This window comes from Ostrinia furnacalis, unplaced genomic scaffold (assembly GCF_004193835.3).
Source record: "Ostrinia furnacalis isolate ACB-3 unplaced genomic scaffold, ASM419383v2 OfSCF5758, whole genome shotgun sequence".
NCBI lineage: Eukaryota > Metazoa > Arthropoda > Insecta > Lepidoptera > Crambidae > Ostrinia > Ostrinia furnacalis.
In genome coordinates this window covers 111,300-135,330 of record NW_021135997.1, presented here as the reverse complement: position 1 = coordinate 135,330, position 24,031 = coordinate 111,300, and the positions used below count along the sequence as shown (strand labels likewise).

The 24,031-nt window shown below is 39.5% G+C and overlaps 1 protein-coding gene across 2 annotated transcripts in view; it reads right to left on the bottom strand.

The window, feature by feature from the left end:
* The window catches only part of FASN3 (Fatty acid synthase 3), a 69,283-nt gene that overhangs the window by 29,763 nt on the left and 15,489 nt on the right, over nucleotides 1–24,031 (bottom strand). The window contains exons 1-14 of one of the 2 annotated variants that reach the window (XM_028316516.1): nucleotides 22,469–22,575; nucleotides 19,287–19,490; nucleotides 18,505–18,621; nucleotides 16,652–16,815; nucleotides 10,214–10,356; nucleotides 9,325–9,528; nucleotides 8,343–8,532; nucleotides 7,748–7,907; nucleotides 6,934–7,103; nucleotides 6,522–6,673; nucleotides 5,463–5,646; nucleotides 4,572–4,720; nucleotides 3,931–4,115; nucleotides 3,285–3,404 (exon numbers count right to left, since the gene is read on the bottom strand). In XM_028316516.1, coding sequence (XP_028172317.1) covers nucleotides 3,285–3,404; nucleotides 3,931–4,115; nucleotides 4,572–4,720; nucleotides 5,463–5,646; nucleotides 6,522–6,673; nucleotides 6,934–7,103; nucleotides 7,748–7,907; nucleotides 8,343–8,532; nucleotides 9,325–9,528; nucleotides 10,214–10,356; nucleotides 16,652–16,815; nucleotides 18,505–18,621; nucleotides 19,287–19,490; nucleotides 22,469–22,497 — 2,171 coding nt within the window. In that variant the 5' untranslated portion in view covers nucleotides 22,498–22,575. Of the gene's footprint in view, nucleotides 1–3,284; nucleotides 3,405–3,930; nucleotides 4,116–4,571; nucleotides 4,721–5,462; nucleotides 5,647–6,521; nucleotides 6,674–6,933; nucleotides 7,104–7,747; nucleotides 7,908–8,342; nucleotides 8,533–9,324; nucleotides 9,529–10,213; nucleotides 10,357–16,651; nucleotides 16,816–18,504; nucleotides 18,622–19,286; nucleotides 19,491–22,468; nucleotides 22,576–24,031 lie in introns of those variants that run through there. The other variant, XM_028316515.1, reaches the window with a different exon arrangement.

Below are 24,031 nucleotides of genomic sequence, written 5' to 3'. Positions count from 1 at the left end.
TGGAAGAGATAGCTTCATACCTACTGATAAAATCGCCTAAATTGTGTCGTCTCTTTTTGTACTATAGTTATTTATTTTTGTGTGGTGAGCAATCTATCAGAGAACTCGTATTAATGAAATAGATAAAACGTTATTTTGTTTATGTATTTATTTTAGGTTTTAATATACTCGTACCTAAAAAGACAGGTGGATACCTGAATAAATGTATTACATTTGTATTCAGGTAAGGTTCAAATTTAGATTCCTGTAATCCCGAAACTTAACCTAATGAGTTAAGTTAGATGATAAAAAGAGCTTTATAAAAGCTAACTTACTGAGAATGACATTAAAAATCGCTTAAAACATTCAACTGTATGCTATTATAAAAGCAATATCTTTTTAATACTTTTCCTCAGAATGAGAAAAACGCATTACTTATGCCTACTTAATAATTTCCAATGACAGGAAAATTTAAGAGGGGAGAAAATTTTCTTCGTCCAATATTTATTTCTGAATACCTAACGATTTCAAATTGTTACAATATATTGGAAGGAAAAATGGCTGCATATTGAGTTATTAAATTATATTACTCGCTTTCATTTATAGATAGAAGATAAAAAGAAACAAGTCATTTACAAAGAGCTAGCCATTAATTTTAGCTTGCTGCCATTTTTTTACTTCATTTGAAATTCTCCAACTTTCTGTCTGTTACCGTTTGTATAAATTTTGGTATTAGAGATGATTAGAATTTAAGAAATTACTTAATAAAACACTAATTTACAACAGGCTACTTTTAAAACTCTGCTAGTAAAATATACCTAATTATTGAATTTCGCCTTAATTTTATTTTCGTTTTGTAGATGTTAGGTACAAATATTGAAATCAAAACCAACGTTTGGCGATTCTATTTGTATTATTTTATCCATACAAATATAAATATTTTACTAAAACAGTTACAAATACAAATAAACTCAGCAAAGAAGGCATATAAAATGAATGAAACGTTACAAATTGTTCAGATTGTTCTGTGAAATTCAACAAAATCAAGATTTCAGTTGACAAAAGAATTTGTTCGCTTGTGTAAAGTCTAAGAAATAATACTAAAATGAAAGTTAAGCGAATTGAATCATTTTGAAAGTTAAAAAGTTCACAGAGAGGTTGATTTCGGAGTAGCGTTGTCGTTTTTTTAATTTCATGAAAAATGTTTTAACGTTGCAGTCTAGAAGCGGTCTAAGTGTACGTGTCTTCCGAAGCTAATCTAAATAAAAACTCAAAGGTGACTGACTGACTGACATAGTGATCTATCAACGCACAGCCCAAATCACTGGACGGATCGGGCTGAAATTTGCCATGCAGGTAGATGTTATGACTTAGGCATCCGCTAAGAAAGGAATTTACGAAACTCCACCCCTAAGGGGGTAAAACGGGATCCACTCGTACAAAGTCGCGGGCGGCAGCTAGTTATACAAATGAGTAAAGTCGCTTTTATCTTGATAATTGATTCATAACTGCACCTAGTGTTATTATCATGTCATCAATATAGATTATTATTTTGACATGGTGTGCCACTAAATTTACTATAAAGGCCTATTTTAATTAAATGTCCTATCCCGTAACCACAATTTGGCTAGGCATTGTTTATCATAAACAATGAACTTCACAATAATCTATGCTATACATTTTAGAGTGCGGCCGGTTTGTAATTATATTGGACAAAATGCAGTAATTGAGTCATTGTTTTGTAAAATTATTGCAGGAAATGCAGCGGGCTATTTAGTATGTGCATATATTTTATTTTATAACATGTATTAAGGTACTTGTTTGCCAAATTAAGGTATTTAAAACACATTTTACGAAAATAAACAGGCTAATGTCAGAGTATTTTTGATGATCTTTTATATCCTAGGCATTTTATGCGACATCAGTGTAAAACATCAAGTCCCAAATTGCAAAATCAGCGGCGAGAGACATAGTACTACAGATTATCGGGCTATTTGACTAGATACATGCATGGAATGTTGGGAAAACAAACAAAATTTCGAAACTTCCCTAGATGCGTTTGGTAGAAAGTAAACAAACCAAAGCCAGAGTATTTCTGAACTAACAAGTACCAAATTGTAATTCAGCGGCAGCAGGGGTGTTAAGGATATGAAGTTTCGGTTATGGATACGGTTACGAATATTAGAATAATACTATACCGGTTTAGGTTACGGTTACGGATATGAAATCATTTCGGATTATCCGAATGTTTCGGATAATTTAGGTTACGAATTAAAATTTGAAAAATGTAAAATTCAAATAGCAAGTTGCTGCGCGAGTCATCATATAGCCACTTTATGTACTACCTATGAAGACACCTATGATAAAAATAAAACAGGCGGGGATATTAGATGGTGCAAGGTAACGCCAGACAATAGTAACAAGTATTTAAAAAATATTAAGATTTAGACCCCGCCTTTATCCGAAACTTTTGAANAACTTTTGAATCGGTTACGGTTACGGATATCCATAACATCCCTAGCAGAGACATTTCGCTGCAGATCAGCAGCTATTTGTCTGTGGCCGCTGACGGATGCCCGTGATTAGTACACGACGCTGGTATTGCCAGTATTGCGTTCGCTGCGTGCGAACTGCGGAATGTTGGCAACTTTGTTGGCCCAAACTTGGGCCAAGATCTTTAATCAAGCGTTTGGAGAATGGGTCTAAACGGGTGTTAATTTAAAACGGTTTGTTGTACAAGTAAAGTGATTAGCGGTGAAGCTAATTACGGCATGCCAAGAACATAAAGTACATTAGAAGAATTGACTATGATTTCGTTGAAAAACGTGAACGTGTACTTGACAACACATCATGACGTGTTACAGTTGCCCTGTATTTCGTCTCACATATATTTTTTAAACAAAAGAGCAATGCCACTACTTTATATCTATTACCACAGTATTTTGCTGATGTCTAAGAGCAATGGCACCAATTGCAGACTACACATTTTTGCTGTCACAAAATAGTAATTTCTACTAAAATAAGATGCCACAGTATTTTGCTGATGTTTGCCTATCTATTCAACGATTCTTCTTGAAATTAAAAGAGTAAATGAGGTTTTAGTAATCAAAATCTTTAAAAAAAATACGCTAAGGTAATTTTTTGTATATATTTTAATATAACCCAACTCAACATTATGAAACAGCTTACATTAATGATGCCCCAAACCTTATTAAAGTCCAAAATTCCAGGACAGCATATTATTTTATTCTTTGTAAAATCGCTCCTATTGCATCTATATTAGATGTCACAATGAATGTACTCACCAATCCTCGCTGTGTTCCCATTCCACCAGGTGAGCGATCATCGGAGTCCCCTGGGACACAGGGTATGGCACGTGTGGGTAGATATTCGCGAGGTGTGGGTTCAATCCAGCCTCGTACAATCTGAGGACAAAGATTTGAATAATATTCTTGATGATGAGGAATTTTGCTTGATAATCGTGTGACTTGTATGTGGTGTTAAAGCCTTTATTTTAATAAGTAACAATAAGGCTCTACGCTCAGTGCGTTTTAAAACGCCCTAAACAAAGTTTTCCCCACTTCTATTTCTAAGAAACTGTTGAGGCTGTTGCTAAGAAAGTAGAATAGATATTTGTAATTTTAGTAACATCAATTAACAATTTACAACAATAATGCAGCGTATTATTAGTTAGATTAGGCGCGTCATGTGACGTCACACTTAGCTAACTACCAGCAATATTTTGACATATTTTATGATCGTCAAGAATTTGCCGGGTAAGAGGTGCGACATACAAGGTCATTTTTTTTATTCCTTTATACGACAAAGCATCGTTGATGAACTTAATAACTATGCTTTTGTCACATAAGGAAAAATAAACTTCACCGCGATGTAGAGTAAATGCAGCGCCATCTCTTGATATATCAAAGAACTTCGTGGTTGAATACTTACTTGCCCAATGCGTTGAGCAGCACTTGTACGTTGTCTTTGTTGTTCTTCTGGGTTAGAGGGATGTTGATGACGTCCTTCTTGAGGGAACGCCTGAGGATCGCTTGGAGGAGGCCGTGGGGAGCGATCTCGATTGTGATGGCGTTGTGGTGGATTAGTCTGGAGGTCTCTTCGAAGAGGACTGGGCTCTGTTGTGATGAAATAGAGTTGAATTTTTATTGTTATGCTAGTACTTTTTGCTATTCAATACTGAAATGTGAATTTATATGAAAATAATGTAGTAAACTGGAAACATTTCCTTTTTGTACTGTTACTAGCCTGTGACGTCATCGTAGGTTTATAGAATCGGAACCATTCTGACTTCGAATTTGATTCGTGTTTTTCTGGTTTTGTCAAAAAAACATCAAAATCTTTTTTGTGTTCAATGGTATAAATTAGAAAATGGATGTTCAAGACTGTAAAGTGCATTATGAACAACGCTCAAAGTATACGAGTAAAAGTACAAAAATATTTGTGATACAGTTTAGTCAATACCTTTAAGATAAGTCATAATAATGTCAGTAACAGACGGAACTAACAAAAATAAAAACACATTATCAAAAACATAACCCTTCTCTCTTCCGTCGGGTAAAGTTCAAACTCACCAATAGGTTGTTGGTGTGGTACTCAGCCGAGGACATCTCGGCCTTTGGGTCCTTCCACTGTGCTTGAGGCAGGGACGTGCACATCCACTTCTCTGAACGCCTCTTCGGAGTTGGGATGACTTCAGTGAGGTACTTGAGAAGCCTGGGACCTGTGGTGAAGGAATCGTCTTGAATTCATTTGATACGAGGCGAGGCGATCAGCTTCTATCTCATGTAAGCTGCTGTAAAATGGAAAATATCTCTCCCATCGTAAATGGCCATTACAGCAGATGATTGATTACGACTTTCCAGGAGGTCGTTCGATGCTGTTTTGGTACCACTGGTTGTATTGAAAATGGCGGAAAAAATTGCTCAGAGATTTTCCATCTCTAGTTATACCTACCTAGTTCTTTCAACTCACGAAGGCGAGTGAGCTTTACTTGTGTCTGTACGTGTAGTTCATGCACATAATGATAGTGTAATGTCTATCAACACTTTTGAAAAACGAAAATTAGCGAGCCATCACACAACACACATGTAAAGCTCACTCGCCTTCGTGAATTGCAACAACTATACCACCGCTGCTCTAATGTATAACCAGGTGTAAGTAGACCGCCAATAAAAAAAACAATCAGTGAGGGCCAAGCTATGTCCCAAACGAAAGCTCAACTGTTGTTGATCCCGTAACGATTATAAAATTGCGCGAGCTTTTACCTTTTCAATCATATTTCTATGCTAGAACCGCCCAGAACCATGGTCGTGGTACATTTTTGAATGAATTTGTGGTAAATTTCCTACTACCGCTCAAACAGAGTACGGGACATTTACTACCACCCCTGCAACTTCTATATTGTCAAGATCTACAGTTTGTTCAGCAGTATATCAAAGAGTCTTATCGTCTACCATATTCACCTGCTTCTGCGATGTATCTGGAGTGGTACGCAATGTTGGAGCAAGGCACTTCTTTGGCGAAGATGCCCTGAGCAGTCAGTTTCGCCACGAAGCTCTTCATGATATCAGCTGGCCCTGAGATGGTGCTGGAGTCAGGCCCGTTGTGGCAGGCCACCTCGATTTCAGGGGGGCACATGGTCTTCATCTAAATTGAGAAGATTATTGTCAACTGTGATGTACATTCTACAGTGTAAGTGAATGTGACCTAAATTTTATACTAATTTGTAGGTGACATTTATTTTGTAATACTTAAACGGGAACTTTCCTGCCCCAACGGCCATCGTCTTTACGAGCTATGTGCCCCGCCCACTGCCACTTGATTTTAGCAATTCTGCGAGCTATGTCGGTTACTTTGGTTCTCCTGCGGATCTCCTCATTTCTGATTCGATCACGCAGGGAGACTCCGAGCATAGCCCGCTCCATCCATCCAGACCACGGGCTGGAAGACGTAGCGTGGGCAGGCCTCCTACTAGGTGGACCGACAATCTGGTAAAGGTCGCGGGAAGAACCTGGATGCGGGCAGCGCAGGACCGTTCATTGTGGAAAACCTTGGGGGAGGCCTTTGTCCAACAGTGGACGTCATTTGGCTGAAACGACGACGACGACGACGACTTAAACGGGACCAATTTCACCTTTAGTTACGACAACTATCAACTCCTGTGTAGGCAGTGTCTACAGTTTGAGGGTCATGAAATACATTTTGGGACGAAGGCCCTGAAAAGGGCATGCATACTAATAAAGAATCGAAATTTAATCAGTGTCAGTGAAGTAAATGGGACTATGTGCACTTGTTCCAAATACTGGAACTACTATATAGCAAGGGTCTATAGCTTGTCACTAAACTAATACAAGCTGAGCTGTTAGTTCTGGGAAAAAGTTTTCTTGTGATTGTTGGACCCATAAAAAATTAACAGGCAACAATCTGAAATCAAGGCAAACGTAAAGAAGAGGGCGAAGAAAGTGATGCTATGTTAATGTCTCAAACATCAAAGCAGTTAGTGCTAACTCTAAAAAACCTACCTGGCTGTAACCCAGTCCAACAGCAGCCATGGATCCTTTGATGAACGGCGTCTCAATAGACGCCAGTCCACGGCTGTAAGCCGACAGGATCATTTGCTCAGCGGTGAAGCAACCGTCGGCATACGCGCAACCCAGCTCACCTACGCTGTGACCTGGTGGGAGTTTTGGAATTGAAATGGGCTGTTTTATTTCGTCTATGGTATAAGATTCTGCTAAAGTCGACAGCACATCAGATTAGGTACATTATTTTGTTGAAAAATCACAAGATTTCGGACTTATGTCCGCCGTCACCGTATTTAGCTTGACTTCTTTAGGCGAGATCAGCACCAGACCATATACGCGAATGTTCGCAAAATATACAGACAGATAGCAACTACTCTTTAAAATGAAGTAAAGTGTTTTATGATCTTACCAATAATGTAGTCAGGCTCAATCCCAATAGCCTTCAGGATGTCAGTCAGACCGATCTGGACAGCGGCGATTCCGATGAAGGAGTTGAGGATGTTGTCGTAGATCTTTGGGTCGGGTTCCGTGATGATCCTCGTCAGGTTGATGCCTTTGGGCTCGAGGGCCTTGTGGCATCTGTAGAAGAAGACATAGTTTTTGAACATCATCAGGTGCAGGGTATTTAGTTTTTACTGCAGGAACTTGACCTTACAATTTGGCAGAGATAGTTTTATCATTATCATCAGGTCATTCAGACTCTACTGCGGGAATATGACCTTCCAATTTGGCAGAGGGAAATGGAGGTTTTGGTCTACATTTCCTGAGTGGAAAGAACGCCTTTTATATGTTAAAGTTTTCTGCATCATCAAGGTTTTACCTAATGGTTCGGACAATAGTAGGTAAGTATATCAAGTTACTGTAGCATCTTCTGCAGTTGAAATAAGTGGTATATTACTACAACAATGTGTAGTTTGATGTGCGATAGCTGTACACAAGATGGTCTAAAAATTGTCTTAAACTCGCCTAGCAGACACGTCCCATACTTATCTAGTAGACGCAATTTTCTGCACAGGTATACGATACGATAGAATAGAATGAAGAACCTCACTCTTAAGCAAACGTTCTCAACTCAAGGGTAGGCATACCTATCTACCTCTTGAGGATCTTGGAATGTTATTGAATATTTATGGTAATGTCTAAATATTGATTTTAACAAACAGAGGTAAGTATGAAGACAAGCCTAATATAATAGAAGAAGGTTATGAAGACAAATTACTCACTTCTCAATAGCAGCAGCGAATATCGGGATCCTCATGAGCTCAGTAGCCATTCCAGCCCATTGGGAACCCATGCCAGAGTAAACAAACCAGACCGGTCGCTTCACACCGGAGAAGTATTGCATGTCGCGGGCGACAGTCACCGCCTTGGGGGGATGGGATTCTAAGACAAAATTGATTACAATATTAATATATCTGTTGATGGAATAGATAGAAATGAAAGTAAGGAAGGTGTATTGATGATAGATATAAAAATAAGAAACGTAACGTAAGAAGAAATTTGAAACACTACTAATAAAATTATCGTTATTAATCACAGCATGATTCTAAAATATAAAATACTAGCGGCCGCCCGCGACTTCGTACGCGTGGATCCTGTTTTACCCCCTTTTCCTGAATTTTCTTTGCTATAAACCTCACGGAGCCCGAGACCTTTCCAACGAATGCAAAACCGTGGAAATCGGTTCATGCGTTCTGGAGTTATAGCGTCAGGGAGGAAAACCCGACTTATTTTTATATAGTTAAATTGCAATAAAAAAACGTTTTCAGATATTATAAACATCAGTGTTATGCGCGTTTCAATCAGTAAAATACATACCCAACAAACTGTAACCCCTCACAACATGTCCTATAATATCTTCATCATGGATAGCATGGTACAGCCTGATGAGCTCAGTGTCTACTGGCCTGGACTCCAGGTCATCTAGGATCTTGGCCACAGCAGACTCAGTTCGGCCTGAGATGCAGACTAGGCGGGGCAAGTCGTCAGTTGGGACGCCGTGGTTCACCTAAAACGTATTTCATGTTTAGTAAAATGCTTATGATTTGTCTAAATAAGATACATTTTAACTACTTCAAAGTTGTTATTGGGTTGGAGATCGCAGTTTAAAAGATTGATGTTTTTCAGAAAGCCCTGCTGATCGTTCTCTGTTTGATGTGTAGTCGTGGGGATTATGGTAAAAATGTCCACTATAGTGGAGGACGCTCATAGTCCAGCAATGGACTGTAAAGGGCTGTTGATGATTATGAAGGTTGTTATGGTATTAGGCATCATGTCTACCTACGCATGCATCTGATCAATAGTAAAAAGCCAAATACAAAAAGACTGTTATCAGTAGCTTTTGTTCGGGGATTCCCTTGCACCCCAAGTTTGGAAAATCCCTTCTTAGCGGATGCATACGTCACAATAACTGTCTATGTATCTAAATGCCAAACAGTGCAATCCGTTCAATGGACTGCGTATTGCTAGATCAGTCAGTAAGAACGGTTGCCGTTGTTTATTAAAGATCAAAGAGAATTAATTGTATCCGCCACTACAACTGACGTAAATGCCTTGACGAGACCACGATGCCAAAAGCGAAACGAATAAGAAGGAATACAGAGGGCTCAGTGTGAGTTTACATCAAAAGTCGTCACTAGCGAGCGCGTTAAAAACTTATATGAAGATTTTAGTTCCTGATAGTTTCCGCTAGGAGCGCTGTACAATCCGTCATACTTTTAACGTAATTTTTTTGCGCAATCGACATCGAATGCTTTTGACGTAAACTCACACTAAGCCTCCTGATCATAGAATAACATACCTTATCTCTAGCAACGTTCTTCAACAACACGTGGGCGTTGGCCCCTCCAAAGCCGAAGCTGTTGATGCCACACATGCCCTTGTTCCACGGAGTCTTTTCCGTAACGACTGTCAGCCTACCCTCATCAAGGGCCGCGACACCTTCGCGAGGGGTGTGATAGTTCAGGTTGGGAGGGATGAGGCCGGTGGTGTAGGCTATACACATCTGGTAAAGGAAGAACATGAGATTAATGCCCGTTTTCACCATCTATTCCTAATTTTTAGTGATACATAACAGGAATTTTGTTTCCATCGGGGTCACTTAAATATTAGGGATCGATGGTGATACCCTAATGCCCGTTATTAGGGCATTCATTTCGTTATAGAATCTTCTTCTTCTGTGCCTTTTCCCAAATCTTTTGGGGTCGGTCCTCCTTGCTCTAAGTTGCAGCATTCATGCTAGCTAGTATCCAGTCTAGTATTGAATGTCAATATATTTTGATCACTTCAAGGTATGTATGTAACATTATGCTGCTAGATTGGGTGGGTAACTCTAGAGTAGGTATTCTTCTTTGCATATTTTGATACACTTTTTGTAAAGAAAAATCTACTTACTTTATAAAGTCGAGGACTTACTTAATTTAATCTAAGCGAAGATTAATTTCGATTCACCAATAGTTTCATCAGAAATTATGTCTGTAGGTAGTGAATTAATGTAGAATATGAAAATTAATGGTATACTTTTCCAAGATTTTAAATTTTCGCGTTCCAGTTCATCTTATTCATGTCTGCTTGTGATGAAAATGAAAATTCGCGTTTTGACCCGTGTCTTTCTATTATACCTACATAGTATTCTGCCAAAATATGGCTGATATTATTATCGTCTTATTAATTTCTAAATTCGTTTTTACCTTAGCAACGGAGCACAGTCCAGATGCAGGTTCAGTGTGGCCCAGATTGGACTTGACGGAGCCAATGAGCAGGGGCTCCGAACGTCCCGTGCAGAATATTTCGTCGATGGCCAACAGCTCCTCAGGGTCACCCACGCGAGTACCTGATGAAGGGTAGAGATATGAATGAATACTTTGCTTAGTGCAGTCTACCTCTACACAGTCTACATAATTCTTCTACTCTAATATAAAGAGGAAAGATTTGATTGTTTGCATTGAAAGGGACTGAAACTACTGGACCGATGACCGATTTGAAAACTTTTTTTTCATTAGCATCGAAGTTCGCCGAACACCTAGTTTGGAATAAAGCCGCCGATACCAAGTTGGGTTGTTGGCGGACTTGGAGTGTGTCCTTTAGGTTAAATTCAAGAACTTTTGCTGTTCAGGTGATGACTTGTTATTTTATTAGAGTTCCTTATCCAAAGGGCCAATGGGACCTCAAAACATTCGCTTTATGTCTACACTCTTGCTAACGATTCCTACTGGATTTTAAATCTAAAATGTTATGCTCTACGGCTAACTTTACTACGGCCGAAATTTCATTTCTTTGAGTCTTAAGGTTCGGTTAATTTCACCAAAGCGGAGATGAGAGGATATGTGTTTGAATAACCAATCAGATTTCCGAACTGAAGCGAGCGGAGAGATGATGTGGAAATAACAAAATTTGATTGGTTATTCAAAGATAGTTTTCCTCTCCGCTTTGGTGAGAACAGGGCCTCGCCCAAGCCTTAGGCCTCAGCCTCGAGTTTAGCGGGCAGCGGGGCGGGAGCGGCGGCGGCGCGGGAGCGGCAGGATCTTATGCGTAAAATCAAATAGACCGGTTCTCGAAAACAGCGGCGCGGCAGNCGCGGCAGCGGGGCGGAGCGGGCAACGAGCGGGCAGCGGCGAGGGAGCGGGCATCGAGCGGGCAGCGCACTCCTTCTTTTGCCCACAATAAATCGAGCGTTAGGAATAAATTTGAATCGAAATAAAATTGTCTCTCGAAAACAGTGGCGCGGCAGCGGCGCCGGAGCGGAAAATTGTCGCCGTTGTTCAGACATTTCGTTTGCGAATAAAAACAAATATCTCGACAACACAACCCCGAACACAACACTTCGCCGCTAAAGCGCCGCGCGAGCTGCCCGCTTGTTTCGAGAACGGGTCTGCGTTGCCCGCCCCGCTGCCCGCTAAGTTCGAGGCTGAGGCCTAAGGCCTCAGCCTCGAACTTAGCGGGCAGCGGGGCGGCGGCGGCGGCGGCGCGGGAGCGGCAGGATCTTATGCGTAAAATCAAATGGACCGGTTCTCGAAAACAGCGGNGGATAGTTATAACAGTGTGGCCGTGTGTACATGTGTTTTTGAACCAAATAACTATTCAATGCATCATACCTAAGTTAGAAACTTATTTGAAACTAATTATGATGGAGAGGCTAAGTTCTGCCACCTGTCAAGCAACAAGTAAGCTTGAATTATTACTTGCATGACACGACAGGTCGCGGCTTGTTGGGGAATCTTACGGGCTTAGTTTTGAGTCGGTTAAAGCAGAGCCATGTTTAAGGAGAATGCTAAATTTTCAGAAACTAATCTGTTATGATGAAGTGAAGAGTACGCCAAGTGCCGGCATTGTTAATAACTTAAGTAAACAACGCTCAGGAGCAAAATTGTATTATATTTTTCTTGTTACTTTTTAATTATAAAAAGCAATAAACTTATTAGGTCTTCTATTAGAGATGGGTTATACTAGGTAAATTTGATACTAGGTGCACCTATTCCTAGTATTTATTAATACTCGATCCAAATACCTATTCCACCTAGTACGTAGTAATTTAGTATACTTGACGCGACTAGTGCGGACTAATCCACGTAATATAACTTTAAAATACATTTTTTTTTTTAAATACAACCGTAGTATGAATAATGCAATTTGAAATTGAATAATAATTCCTCCCTTCATACTTCAACAGGCTTTGGACTGTCAACTTAAAAGTTGGCGTATTTAAAAGATTTCATAATAATATTTACATTTTTTTTTCTTATTTACATGAATATGGTTTGACTACGTTTGTGTGCGTTTACTTCGTCGTGCTCAAATTTGTTTATTTTGTTTGGTCAGACAGAGACGGAGTGAATCTCTACGTTCGCACATAAGCTTAACGAGAAATACTAGGTGCGCGTAATACACGACTACGGATTACGCAATAATAACCTCTATTACTTTGTTGGTAGGGTCTGAAATCGTGTAATTTATAAAATACTAGGTGGATCAAGTATTTAAAAAATTGGAATAGGTGCCGCCTAGTACTGTAAAATACCTAGTGTGTGGATCTGTTCTAGTAAATACGTCTCATCTCTATCTTCTAAAATAAGTTTTCTTGAAACTTTATGAATTTGAAAATTGTATTATCTCATAAGTAATTTTATGCAAATCTTCGAGAATAATGAAAATCTTTAACCGTGATTTCAGTAACAGTAAGTTTTTTTTACTTGTTTAAGCTAGTTGAAAGTTACCTTCATTAATGTGCTATACAAAGAAAAAATAATAATTTAGTAGGTAACTGACTAACAAAATAAATAGGTCTAAACAAATAATATTTTAAGCTAGTACAAAGCAATGAATGTTAGAACACAGCATAAAAATAGTTTTTCACCATAACTGGACTCAAAAACCACCATGCAATCAAAAGCTGAAAAAAAAAGCAAAGTTTTTAAAACCGTTATTATATTTCAACGGTCACCACGGCACAATAAACCTCTACAGTAAAAAACTAAGCACAATTCTAACGGGGAACTAGTGACGGGAAAAATAGCGCCGGAAAAACTAGCAACGGGAAAAATTTGCAAACTCCATTAGTACAGAGTGTGGCCATTGTCCCGCTGTAATCTGAGCGCTCATTAAATTTTACAGCGGCTAAATGGACGTAAGGCAAGAGTGAACGCAAAGGGCTGGAGTTAGGGAAAAGCCAGGAAAATTCCCAGTTTTTTACGTTAAAAAAAGATTGGTATTTTTTCGTCAGATACGGGCACGAGATATATACTTTAGTATAATTTTTGTAGCTAACAGCCATAATAACTTAATAAATGTGCAAGTAACTCTGGCGCTGTTACTTTTCAGGTTCAGTTCAGCATTTTTGGCATAACATTATTTGATGCAAAAATAATTTGACATAATTATGTTGCAACGATTTATTTACAGATTTCTTAAAAATAATTCAAATGATTAATACACATGGACAGAATGAGCTAATTTAAGTGATGCATCCACACGCAAACATTAGCAGTAAAAATATAATAGTATGAAAGTGATCTAAATCAACATTTTCCTAAAAGGATTTTTCCCCAATCCGTCGCTGTATTCTAGGGGGTAAGTGGGCAGGGTGAGCAAACAAAAACTAATTGTCAGCGGTTGCAATAGGCGGCGCTGCAGTCGCGGTCGCAAGCTGCATGGCCCTGTTCACACGGCTTTGTACTGCGCGTTTTAGTCGACTCGTATAGGGAAAACCATGAGAAAACTCCTCCACACTTCGTAAAATGTATTGGTAAGCGCATAACTCAACAACGCCTGGAGCAATTTAACCAATTCTTTTTTTTAAATGTTCCTGTTCACGGCGAGAAAAATTCGAATAATTTTCCAGCGAAATTCAACCCCAAGGAGGGTAAAACGGGGTTCACGCGAACGTAGTCGCGGGCGGCCGCTAGTACAGGATAAAATGACCACTACGACAGACTATTGCTTCAGTAGAATAATAATAATAATAAATAAACTTTATTTCACTTTCACAGAGGTATAAAAACTTATATCTAGTTACAGTAAGTTATTATCATACAGCAATAATACCTTTGTGAAAGACTGGTATCTGTACTAGGGTGCCTAAGACACCCTGTCTAACCGATTACCAGGCCCTCGCCAGTCGCCACTACAGACCTAACTACAACTAGATTGGGTCAGAATCAGTCCTTTCTTTGATCAGCCACTAATGGGTCACCCTGTATAAGATAACGTGCACTTATTCTAGTATACCATGAATTTACTGTCAATTTATGAAGCTTACAAAAGTGTGACGACGTGACGAGTCGAATCTGTGATAAATTGACAACAAAAATTCTATTACCTAAGGAAAAACCATTTTCTTTGATATCTTTTAACCGACTTTGTTGTAGGAGTGCAGTAGCGTGGAAGAACAACGGGCTCAATTTCTTCGATCACCATCGTCGCTACAGGAGGCCTGTTGCAGCCTAGACGGGCTGCTCGCCTTCTGGGGGGATCTGGGGTGGTTGGAGTAGGAAGATAAACCACAAATCGCGCACAATGGCCCAATCATGAGGCTAAGTGCGGTATTCGATTGCCCTGCAAAACTAACCGACTTAGTTATAGAAAATTAACACACCATGTAAACTGGACCTTATGCCCTCTACGTGGGGTTATGGCGACAGGGTAGAAATACGCACGCTCGTTGCATAGAAAACTACGCTAAAAGGCTCGTGTGGCGCATTCAGATTTTGCAGTCAAAACAAATACTTTAATGTAGGATTTTTAGGAGAGACAAGCGCCTGTCCTTGTGGTTTTGCTCGCATATATTACTCGTACAATCTCTTGGTACATATTATCGTGTAGCATAAATAATATGACTTTTTTGTAATCTTTCATTGTTTCTCATTCTCTAAGAACATCTTACTCACTCATCACGAAATCTCAGAAACTACAAGTGCTAGGAGTCTCAAATATTGCAAGGGGGTACCTTTTAGAACGTAGGTGCTCACTAAGACGGGATTTTACAAAACTCCACCTCTAAGGGGGTAAATCAGGATCCACGCCTACGAAGTCGCGTATAATGATAATAATGCATGGAAAGTTTGTACCTTTTAATACGTATCCTAAAGAAAGACTGACAGAGGTAAAGCCAAATCAAAAGTCCTAAAAGTGAAACTTATGAAAATGTGTAGATAATTTGGCATGATCACTGCAAATATAATACTTTTAGACTGACTAAAGAACGTATTATTCCTATGCTTTGTATTTTCTCTCTGACTAAAGAGAAATAACAATGTAGAGCCATTGTGTCAAAAAATTTACAATTTCCGCTCTCAGAGATACCCGTCAGAAGTCGCTTGGCGAAAAAAATATCACTTTGTTCACGTTCCTTGGCTCTAGAGTTGCTTATTAAAAATTTCTTGTATATTTTACTTCAGCACGCTTTCAATTCTTCCTTGTTTCCTTATAAAGAGGGTTTATCACAATTCTTTTGCATTAAACAATGGATTCAAGATAAAACTTGACCATTTTAAATTTATGTCCAGTAAAGAAAGGTCTGCTGTCAAGTTTTAACGATTCTTTTTTGTTTTATGGGTTAATAAAGTCTTTGCTAAATGTTTAATGGAGATAATGTGGTGTTCCTATTGGAAAATAATATTTCCAACCTGCTTTTGTTACAGCAAAAAGTTTATTTTACGATTTTTAACCTGTATTTTGTCATAAAATTAATACAAATTTTTACAGCTTCTTTATGCATAACAAGGCAGGTATTTGACCGCAATTGCACCTTAAGTGAGATGCAGTCTAGGATGGTACATATTCTGCCCTGTATGTAAGTACCTATTCACTCTCGCCTTGAAAAGGAAAGACAGCCGCGAATTCCAGCCCCTAGCTGTTCGCATTATAAAAGAGTTATCGAAACGCTTACAATTCCAGTCTTTTTAGGTTAGTGTCATGCCTCTACATCAAACGTCAACATCGGGGATTCCCCGATTTTAATGGACACATAAATATTTGCTGAAAACACATGAAACGTGCTCAAATTTTAGTCCCTTTTAAAAACCGTTTAATTTTTCCATTAGTACCGCTAATCCCTCGAATCCTCTCTAAAGCATTTTCTTTATTATTTGCGTTTTTAAAACCCCAGCATTTGTTCGGTCCTATTGTTTCTCGTAATAGAGATTGTTGAGGGGTTAGTAAGAAGCGGAGTTATTTGAAAAATAAAGTTTATGAAAATATTCAAAGTGGAATGGTTTGGATTCGATGAATACCTTTGGTACTTGCATGTAAAAATAAGAACTCTAATATAAACCAACTTTATGTAGCTTTTTGGATAAAAATTGTATAGATTTTCTTCTCTTAAAATTATGTACTATAGATAAACACCTATGCACTGTTTTTGATTTGTTTTTTCCGTTAGCGATTGGGTATATTATGTAGGTCTTGTTTGTGACAGCCCCTAGCATTCGACGCTCCTAGTGTGAACATACAGCGACTCTAGCATGCACTTCTGATTCTATTAGCACAGACATTCCTCCATCGCGTTCGGTCTTGAGCTTCGCGTTTGATCTCGCTCCAGGTCTTGCCGATTTTCTTCGCCTCGTCTGCTCCAGTGAGCCGCCAAGTTTGCTTGGGGCGACCACGTTTAAAAAGTAACTAGGAATAAAACTTACCAGTGCCGTGGGCTTCAACGAACTCCAGAGTAGAGGGAGGGACGGAGCACTCCTCGTAGAATTCCCTGAGGAGGAGCTTCTGGATGTGACCAGCGGGGTACGTGATGCCCTGTTCCTTGTAGCCGTCGCAGTTAGTTTTAGCGTGGAGGAGCTGGGCGTAGACCCTGAGAAAGGCATCGTGGTGTTAAATATTTCGGAACTGTGTACGTTGTTTTCCATGGAACCTTTTTCTTTTTCGTTTCTAAACATCGAGATCTATTTCTATGAAAGTCGAGTGGAAAATTCATATCTATGAAAATTCATATCTATATCTATATATATAAAAGAAAGTCGTGTTAGTTACTCCACTTATAACTCAAGAACGGCTGAACCGATTTAGCTGAAAATTGTCAGGGAGGTAGTTTAGAGCCAGGAGAAGGACATAGGATACTTTTTATCCCGTTCGAAATAAAAAAAGTCTGCTTATTTATTTCCATTAAGGCGGAACAAAGTTCGCCGGGTCAGCTAGTACATATATAAAAGAAAGTCGTGTTAGTTACTCCACTTATAACTCAAGAACGGCTGAACCGATTTAGCTGAAAATTGTCAGGGAGGTAGTTTAGAGCCAGGAGAAGGACATAGGATACTTTTTATCCCGTTCGAAATAAAAAAAAAGTCTGCTTATTTATTGCCATTAAGGCGGAACAAACTTCGCCGGGTCAGCTAGTTATTTATAAAAAAATGTTCTGTCTTTTAGTTCTATTGTTGTTTCATGGACTCTGTGGAGACATAGTAAAGCAGGTATCAGGAATTTGGTCTGTGTGGTGAAATAGCTCACGGTACACCATTATCGAAGAATACAGTAAGCTACACTAAATAACGGTGGTGGCTGGACAAAAACAGCGATCAAGTTTTGTGGAATTTCTGATAAAAAATTGTACATACTCGTGCCTAAGCAGATTTATTGTGTTTTTATTTAATTTTAATTTAGAAGTTCTAGAAATTTTTATAGTGCTAATATATATTATTTAGGATTATAACTTGGAGAAACATAGTCTTATTTATAGGAGCCTTCCCTTAAATCAAGGAGGTACTAATGATGAAGAAAGATAGGAAACAGAATAATAGATGACTTGCGAAGAGTTATGTTCGCATTTAATTAAAGTGCGTTAAATAAATTAAAGTGAATTTCCATTAACAGCAAAGTTAGATAAAACTTGTTGTATTCAACAAAGCATTTTCCAAACTTATTAGACACGCAATATGAACTTTATGCTGAAGTTATAAAATCTAAAATTTAGCAAACTAATTCAGAAAATCTATTTTAGAAAGTTTCTATAAACTCACCATTGTCTAATGCATTAATTAATTAATATTTCAAGGGTAGTTTTTAGTCACTTTAGCCTATAACGACTATTTTAATTGACTTCCACGCTGTATAAAGTTTAGTACAACGGAGAGGTCAAGCTGTATCCCTAGTTACATAGAAAAATAGCTTAGATTTTAAGTTGAAAGCTACCAAGCTGTGAAAACCAAATCAAAATCTTTCCAGCGGTTTTTGCATCAGAAATTTGAGATCAGAGAGCGCTCTCGTTTAAGCGGCTATCGGTTTACACGTTGCTCTCGCGTCCATAACTTTTAATTTCTTTTTATTTGTTGAAAGATTGTACATTTGTGTACAGACACGGTTTTTTACATTATGGTAGTAGGTAGGTTTTTTTTTATGTGACAGGAGGCAAACGAGCAGACGGATCACCTGATGGTAAGTGATTACCGTCGCCCATAGACACCCGCAGACCCAGGGGCGTTACAGTTGCGTTGCCGGCCTTTAAGGTGAAGATACGCTCTCTTCTTGAAAGGTGTGTTTTTCTTACCTCCTAGAGTCTTTAGCCTTCTGTAAGAAGCAGACGGCGACCGCCTCTGAACGTGCATATCCGTTGGCCTTGTTGTCGAAACTCTTGCATCTACCGTCAGGGGACAGCACTCCCAATCTGAAATGAACACTCTGGGTTAGATAATAAAGTCTACAGTACTAGTTCACATTGATAGAGTTGAAGAAGATCTACTCAATCCCTGAGAAAATGGCTATCAAACCTGACAAATACAACAATGCCTTCAACATTGTTGTCATGGCAACAGACTTAGGTAAGATGGTGGTAGCAAGCCAACTAGGTGGTTTAAGTCCACCAAGTCCAAGTTCTACCATCAACCAAACCCAGTAGAAAAGCCTATCTCCACTGGGAATCGAATCTTGGAGCTTTGGGTCTGAAGACCTCCTGTCTTACCACTACACCACTGAAGTGGATATTACCCAAATCGCTCTCACCTTGAGAACTGAAGGGACACATAAGGATGCAAGCAGAGGTTGGATCCTCCGACTATAGCAGCGTCACAGTGGCCATCCCTGATAACTGGCTCTGAATGCGTGTTCTATGGCGTAGAGGGAGCCAGTCACCCCCAGCCAGAAGGAAATATTCCTTAAAGCACTCTCACCTTGAAAACTGAAGGGACACATAAGGATGCAAGCAGAGGTTGGATCCTCCGACTGTAGCAGCGTCACAGTGGCCATCCCTGATGGCTCTGAAGGCGTGTTCTATGGCGTAGAGGGAGCCAGTCACCCCCAGCCAGTAGGAAATATTATCTAAAGCACTCTCACCTCGAAAACTGAAGGGATACATAAGGATGCAAGCAGAGGTTGGATCCTCCGACTATAGCAGCGTCACAGTGGCCATCCCTGATGGCTCTGAAGGCGTGTTCTATGGCGTAGAGGGAGCTGGAGCAAGCAGAATCCACGGTGTAGGAAGGACCAGTAACTCCTAACCAGTAGGAGATGCGGTTCGCCAGCATAGCACGGGAGCATCTGAAAGAGAATTTGAGTTTAATATTTGGGCCTATTCCACTTTGATCACCTGGATTTAATCACCCATGGATAAGAAGTTCACTTTGATAACCTAGATGATATTATCCATGGGTGATCAAAGGACACCAAATTGTCACTTGTCTACTTTGATCACCTGAGTGATCATTACCAATATTTGAAGGAACTTCTTGCTTTTTGTGTTGGTTACATTTTGTCCCGGGAAAAGTTAAATTGTATCATGGCGCCCCGAAACGAAATTAGGAAAACAGGAGGAGTTCGAAATTGAGGATCACTTCTCTAGACTCCTATGCAAAGCGGATCATCATCATCATCATCATCATCATTTCAGCCACAGGTCGTCCGCTACTGAACATAGGCCTCACCCAATGACTTCCACATCGCACGGTTGGTAGCGGCTGCATCCGGCGCCTTTCTGCTACATTTATTTAAGCAAAGGTAAAATTTAAGAAAAGACAGTATGGTTGACCCTATTGTATGTGGAATAGCATCACATAATTCTCTCACTTGTCTGTTAGTTAATAAGTATTAAAAAGTGCAAATAGACTCCTCGGAGTAAGGGAAATTTCTGGCTTTATTAATCTAAGCAATACTTCATTGTCCATAACAATATCTGCAGTCCCGTAGCGCCATAGAAATAAGAACTGAATGAGAATTTTGAATAAACTTTTGTTATTAACTTTGCTCCCGTCAACAGCGCATAATAACAATAGTTAAAACACTTTCTTAACTTGATGGAAACTGACAGCTGACGTAATAAAATAAGGTACAGTAAGCTCCGAAATATGAACATTAACTTACTTTTTAAAAGCAATCTGCGGTTCTCGACTCTCACAGTATGAGTAGCTCGATGGGCTTAAAAATCTTCATGATTTCGTAGTCAACGACTTTAATAAATATTCGTTATGTGTGGTAAAAACATAGTACGTGAAAAATTGAGAGTTGAGAGCGAGAAAAAAAGCAAAAGAACACCGAAATTGGTCGTCGAGAAAAGTTTTCTTGATTGCCAGTGTCGCGCGGCCAAGGAGGTGATCGTGTATGGCCGCAACACAATACACCAACGAAAAAAAGTATAATTGCAAAATTACCAAGTTATTCTAAAGCAGTTTTTTTATATCTCCGGAAACGACCTCATCCAATATACAAGAGGTAAAAAAAGATTTAGATTACACAAATAAACAACCCACCCTGGCCAGTTTCACCTATTCTAAAACGCTGGCTTTCCGAGAAAAAAAAGTTTGTATATTTTCTCCCATCTCGCCTCTATGACATCCACGGGAAGATTTGGGGCGGTCTTATTCTAATCTATCTGAAACATAGAGCTATCTATCTAAATGATCGTTATTGCTATTCAAAGGAGATAAACGATCCTGCTGTACAAACTTATATTGTACCAGAACCACTGCGAAGTTGAAATGAAAACCAAACTTCTGAAATAAAGTTCAGTGCTCATTACAACTCAGTGCACCTTCGTTTGTAAGGTTTCATTTGATTTGATGAACAAAGACGGAGAAAACTAATTGTGTTGATGGAGCGGCCTGGTGGAGAATCATTATTCTTTTTACCCATCTTCTTGTCGTGTCGACAACAAACCTACACAGCGTTGAATTAGAGCTCTGTGATTGGTTCGTGCGTGACCCTGAGCGTCCACGCGCACTGTGAGACCTCATAGTAGTGCTTGTGAATACGGGCGTAAGTCATTACAGTCATTATAACGATTTGAGAGGGATGTTTGATCTCCATTAACGGCTGCGCTAATTATGGAGATCAAACAATTTACAATATGGGCTTTATATGAACATGACTAGATGGGCTAGCGGGAATTTTAGCAATCAAAAAGACTTATGTCTAAGAGCACTACACACTTAGAGGGGAATATCGGGATATCATAAATTATGTAGTTGGTTTGGTTCTCAGTTACATATAGGTAGTCTGTGATCGTTCAGGATTTAGGTATATACTCGTACATAATATTCCTCAAATTATTCCAACTTCCATCAAATAAGTAATTCTTTTGATTTGAAAATATTTGCATAAAAATATACCGTATTTTCCAACCTTTGTATGTTGGGAACTTTGTAGATCCATCTGTAACAAGTTCGCGGAATCCAAGGCAGGTGCGGTGCAGAACGAACGTAATACATAGTACGGTACGGTATCCTAATAAATATGTATGTAATACTCATCAATTAATTGTCACCCATTTTTCTTTGAATGGAAGACCCACTAACCACTATTTACTTACTGATATTAGTGAATTTATACGAAGCGTGCGTGTATCGTGGTGATATATTTATAATGAGGTCTATTAAACCAACTATAGTCACTACATAGCACTCAAGGCACTATCGACGAGTTACCACTAGCGCTAAAGAGCTTCTTATAGGTTTTTTAAACCTTTGTTTGTCACTTGTCATCCGCTTTGCAATGAGAGAAAGAAAGAAAGAAACATTTATTGCCATGGACATCACAAAAGACAAAAGACAAAAGAGGTAAATAAAAAAAAAGCAAATAAGACAAAGGTGACTTAAAACATACAATGGAAGAGAAAGTAAACTGAGCAGTGCCACCCTGTCGCACAGCGATGTCCATCGCAATGGGACCCCACTCAGCATATGCCGTGGCCCCCGGTGAGGGAGGCCACGACGCTGGTTTTCAGTGGAGGGAAGTCAAACCTTAATTTCGAACTCCTCCTATGTTCTTCTGATTAATTTCGTTGCGGGTCCAATGACAGTTTAACTTTCCCCCGGGACAAACTTGACCTTCACTGGTTGGGTTTTTCGACAAAATGCTTGCAAAAAGCCGCGGCGTCTCCGCTCCGCGTTGAAACCGCTTGTGATCCGCCAGTGTGGCAAGGCTCTAACAGGAAATTTGTTTTCATAGGGGTCACTTAAAAATTAGGGATTGATGATGAAAACGGGCATGAGTCTGCCAGACTATAACTTAAGTTCTCAACTCACCCAGTGATACCGAATCCGTTGACCTGCATCTTCTCGTAGAACCAGGTCTTCTCAGACTCCGAGAAGCAGGCGCCCACGAATACACCCGTCTTCGTGTCCCGAAGCTCTTTGGGGTTCATACCTGATAACAAAGGTTATACGTTATTTATGTAGGAGTACTTACAACAGACTACACATTTTCAATTATTTTGCAAAATTGAACCCCTAATACCAGATCGTCGGTCCACCTAGTAGGAGGCCTGCCCACGCTACGTCTTCCAGCCCGTGGTCGCCACTCGAGAACTTTCCTGCCCCAACGGCCATCGTCTCTACGAGCTATGTGCCCCGCCCACTGCCACTTGATTTTAGCAATTCTGCGAGCTATGTCGGTAACTTTGGTTCTCCTGCGGATCTCCTCATTTCTGATTCGATCACGCAGGGAAACTCCGAGCATAGCCCGCTCCATCGTCCTTTGGGTGACCTTGAGGTGGACCGACGATCTGGTAAAGGTCGCGGGAAGAGCCTGGATGCGGGCAGCGCAGGACCGTTCATTGTGGAAAACCTTGGGGGAGGCCTTTGTCCAGCAGTGGACGTCATTTGGCTGAAACGAACGAACGAACGAACGAACCCCTAATGCCTTGATCACACGTACCGAGTAAACGGGCGAGACAGTAAAATGTTTACTCGGTCGAGACAGTTGGGTGAGCGAGTCACATACTCGAGCGCTCGGCCGAGCACTCGGCGTAATGTTCATACACACCGAGTACTCGGCCGAGAGCACTGTTTCGCCCGTTTACTCGGTACGTGTGATCAAAGCATAAGGGGGGCCGCTAGTTGTTTATAAATTAGAATAACATAATATTATAGGTAGGCTTTAATATTTGACGATCTAAGAAAACTGAAAATCACGCGGGTGAAACCGCGGGCAAAAGCTAGTTACCTACTATTATTCCTGTCAACAACTCCAAGTAAGCTAAATTGAGTTCAATAGTCCAACGGTCGACGTATTTACCAATGCATATTCACAAAAAGGAATAACTAATTACGAGTGTAACTAACTTGTACTCTAACTAAGTACATGTAAAATGTAAATCAATTACTAATTTACAATGTTCTCTGGTTCTTAATACGTAAACTAGTGGAACATAACTCGAGTAACTTCCAAACTTCTACTTGATAAAACTTAGACAACTTCGTAAGCTGTTGCATTAAAGTAACATTGTAACAAGATGTGCTTACAATATGCCAAAGAACACCTGAAGTATGTAAAACTACTTCTTAGAATGTTCAAGAAACTAAGAAATTGAATTTAATACATAACTAAAATGCTGGGTGAAAATTATAAGAAAATTGGAAGAAAAACAGAGCATATCAAAATCAAAATCAAAATTGCCATCTTAAATGAACGGTATAATATCGAGGTTTCGTCAGTACAGTTGCGAACAAAGGTGTTTGTGTAGTGTAGTTGAGTTGAGAGGTCAGATTATTGAAATAATAAAACGAACATTTTATTTTTTAAATGCATTTTAAAAATAATTTACATTACAGATAACAATGAGAGGATGACATTGCAAGGTGATGCCA